We start from the raw sequence: 3,461 nt of genomic DNA on the forward strand, positions 1-3,461 counted from the left end.
AGAGTGGCTCATAGGATGGGAGTGCTGTGCTGCTCACCCTTGTCCTGGGTTTGTCCCTGAAGGGGACCAGGTGATGGATCCAACTGCACAGGAGACGGACATGGAAGCCTTGGTCTTTTAAATAGCTTGACTTATTTGAAAGCTCACCGTGCTGCAGAGAAACATACCATGTATGTAATGAAAGGGAAGAAAAATAATGCAGTTCCTCCCAGGCAATAATGTAAATTTCATAGTAAACAAACTCTTTCTAAGGAAGGTTTTCTTTCTTTCTTTCTTTTTCTTTTTTTTTTTTTTTGAAACAAGTCAACGCCAAATAAACCTTACAATGAATTTTGTATTTGGTCTCACTTTTTTAAAAGTCTGGTTGTGAACACTGAGATATATTATTTTTCACACTTTTTCTTCCCCTTAACACACCTGTTTTGAGATTAGTCAAGACAACATGGCACTGAGACAGCAACACCCAGGACGAAAGCTACGACCCCTTCCCCGCCGCCCACTTTTCTTAAACTTTTGAGGTTTTAAAGACAAAATACATTCGTTTAAAGTCTTAAAATGACCCTTCCCCAAAAGAAGGCAGCTTTATGCTGTGAAAACATCAGTTTTTGGCAAACATCATATCCTTCTGTCCTTGTTTGTCCAACAGCTGTCAGGATCTCTAAAGATCTGTTTTTTCTTCATAACGACACCAACATGCGGCTCGCTGGCTGTCCAGGTACGGCTTACAGCCTAGATGTATGACACTGTCGAACGAGAGCTCCACTGTGGTTTCACATGCCTGAACGTTTTGGGCAAGCCCCAGGGTCTTCTGTACGTCTCGGCAGATCCTGGAGAGGCAGTACTGGAACTCCTCATCGCAGTCATTCTTGCTCTTACCGCAGGTCTCATAGCACCTGTCCTGCTGGTTGCAGCAATGAGCACCAAACGATGGAGAGCCACAGCCATTTGGTGGGGATGGTTTATATCCATAGCGTGGAACAGGCTTCGATCCGTCGCTGCACTTGTACTGGCAGAGCCCGTCCTCGCCGCCCAGCAGGTCCAGGGCGGCGTCCAGGTACGTGTCGATCTTGTGGATGCCATTCCGGATGGTCTTCAGCGTGGCCCTCCAGTCGGTGGTCTGGTCCTGCTCCTGGCCTCCCACGCCCGCGGCCAGAAGCAGCAGGAGCGCGAGCGCGGGCCGCGCGCTCGGGGCCATCGGCGGGTCCAGGTCCGGGTCGCCGCGCCCTGCCCTGCCCTCCGCGTCCCTAGGCCGCGGTGCCCGCCCGGGACCCCACGGCGGCCCGCTCCATGCCCACGCCTCCTCCCCGGCTCGCACGCCGACTCCCGCCGCGGGCTCAGGGCAGCTTCGGGAGGCGGTGCCTCGATCATCTCCATTTTTCAAGAAACCACCCAACCATCATGCCTTCCTGGCCTGTCAATGACCCCAGGTCACGGTTTATGACCCTTTATCTTGTAAGTCACCTGGACACTGTTCTGTTCTCACACCCTAGCTATTTGAAATGGCTAAGGTAAAGATCTCCCCTAAAGGAACATTTTTTGTTGTTTTTTTGAGGTTGGGTTTCACTCTAGCTGAGGCTCTCCTGGAATTCCCTATGTAGTCTGAGGATGGCCTCAAACTCACAGTGATCTTTCTACCTCTGCCTCCCTAGTGTTGGGGTAAAAGTTGTGTGCCACTATGCCGGGCTTAAAGGAACTTTTCTTATTCAATTTTACAAATGAGTTCGTTTCCCTTCCTCACCTTCCTTCAAGTGAAAAAGCCCTATAAAACCCACAGCCTAAAATCTCAGGTTGGCTGTACTCCTCTCTTGAGAGTCAACCCTGACAGCTTATGCTTTCCCGAAGAAGAGCTTTCATCTTTGCCTCACTGAGGTTTGCATGGTCTTTGTCACTCCCAAACCTTGTTTGCCCTCTTGGGTACACAGACCTCTTTTTCTCTGACCAAATTGCCAAGCTGCCACTGACCCTCTGAAGGCTTCAGACCATCTCTGCCTGATACCGGCTTTAACTTCCACCAAAATTCAGCCTCACTCTTCTTCCCCTCTTCATCTCCTTCCTCCTTCTCAGTAAGCGTCCCTCTCAGATCAGCCTGCCCTTGGGTTTAATCCCTCCTTGCGAAAGGCATGCCAGCACACCAGGTACAACTCCTCGCTCACATTAGGGCCCAATCCCAGGTCTGGAGAAAGGCGCACTCTCGACACCTCGGGTCTCTCGCTATCTGGTCCACTGTACCCTAAGGGGCGCCTTTTGATTCTATTGCACAATCTCGGAACACTCTCTACTTCCCTCCTCTCCCTCCTGAGATCTCATCTTTCACTGCCAAATGCTTACACATGTACATCAGGAACACAGATACTTCCTCATAGAGATACAGCTGTAGAACAATGAAGTTTGGGGAACAAAAGGTAGGGAAGGAAATATTTATGTAAGTATAAGGATATGTATGTATAAAGGATGAGTACTACCATAGTCAGTGGAAGAATTAAACGTCAGTGACAGGAGAGGATTAACTGGAAGGGAGTAAAGCTGTGAGATTTCTTAACTTACAGGAATAGATATCTGAGCTGGTCACAGAGAGATGTCAGATCACATGCAGAAAAATAATATGATTGGCCATTACAGGGCTAATATAGCCCAACATATTATTGGATCTGGACTGATAACATTTACTTCTCCATAATCATTGTATTCAATTCTTGAAGTTTTAGTCACACAGGTGTGGCTTTTAGGACTCTCAGCTTTTGGTTCTCTATTTGCCAATGTTCACTTTCCAGTTTATGTCCATAGTAGGCTGTTATCTCACATGGATCTTATGAACAGGCAAGGAGGCAGCTCATCAGGACAGTGATACTTATCAGAGCCATTAGGAAACAAACTCCTAGGTCATGTTAAATCCGTTAGCCATTACGATCTGGTTATTATATATGTATCAATTTTCTTGCATGTGACATGATATTTACAGGTAACACAAATATTGGATTTAATGTTGAAAAATATTTAATATATGTGATATGTAAGGAAGAAGGAAATGTTAACTTGTATGGAAATTTAATTGGAATACTTGGAAATATAAAGATTTGCTTTAAGTAAGGTAGGGAGTATAAGAGATTAGTATTGAAAAAATATTTGAAATATCTTAAGCTATTTTAAATTTAAACATAATAGGAACTATGAAGTTAACAAATTTGAAGTTTAGGTTTAAAGAGTTTTTTATAAGTCTTTAATAAAGAAGCCTCATACTCTTTATTTTCTTGGTCCGAAGGTCAAAAGTTCTTAGCTTTACAAGAACTAGTAAACTATCAGCACTCAGGAGGCAGAGGTAGGAGGATCACCATGAGTTCAAGGCCACCCTGAGACTACAGAGTTAATTCCAGGTCAGCCTGGACCAGAGTGAGACTACCTCGAAAAACCAAAAATAAATAAATAAATAAATAACTAGTAAAGTATGTTAGACTGAAAAAGCT

The 3,461-nt window shown here is 45.2% G+C and overlaps 1 protein-coding gene across 1 annotated transcript; it reads right to left on the reverse strand.

Annotated features, from left to right (window-relative positions):
- Positions 1-296: 296 nt before the first annotated feature.
- LOC123454024 (group XIIA secretory phospholipase A2-like) lies at positions 297-1,195 on the reverse strand. Its single transcript, XM_045132001.1, has one exon. The coding sequence runs from the start codon at positions 1,193-1,195 to the stop codon at positions 659-661; it is 537 nt and encodes a 178-aa protein (XP_044987936.1). The 3' UTR covers positions 297-658.
- Positions 1,196-3,461: the final 2,266 nt, after the last annotated feature.

Source organism: Jaculus jaculus, chromosome 13 (genome assembly GCF_020740685.1).
Source record: "Jaculus jaculus isolate mJacJac1 chromosome 13, mJacJac1.mat.Y.cur, whole genome shotgun sequence".
Classification (NCBI taxonomy): Eukaryota; Metazoa; Chordata; class Mammalia; order Rodentia; family Dipodidae; genus Jaculus; species Jaculus jaculus.

Coding starts and splice junctions, on each gene's coding strand:
- LOC123454024 (XM_045132001.1), bottom strand. CDS start 1,195: ATGGCCCCGAGCGCGCGGCCCGCGCTCGCGCTCCTGCTGCTTCTGGCC.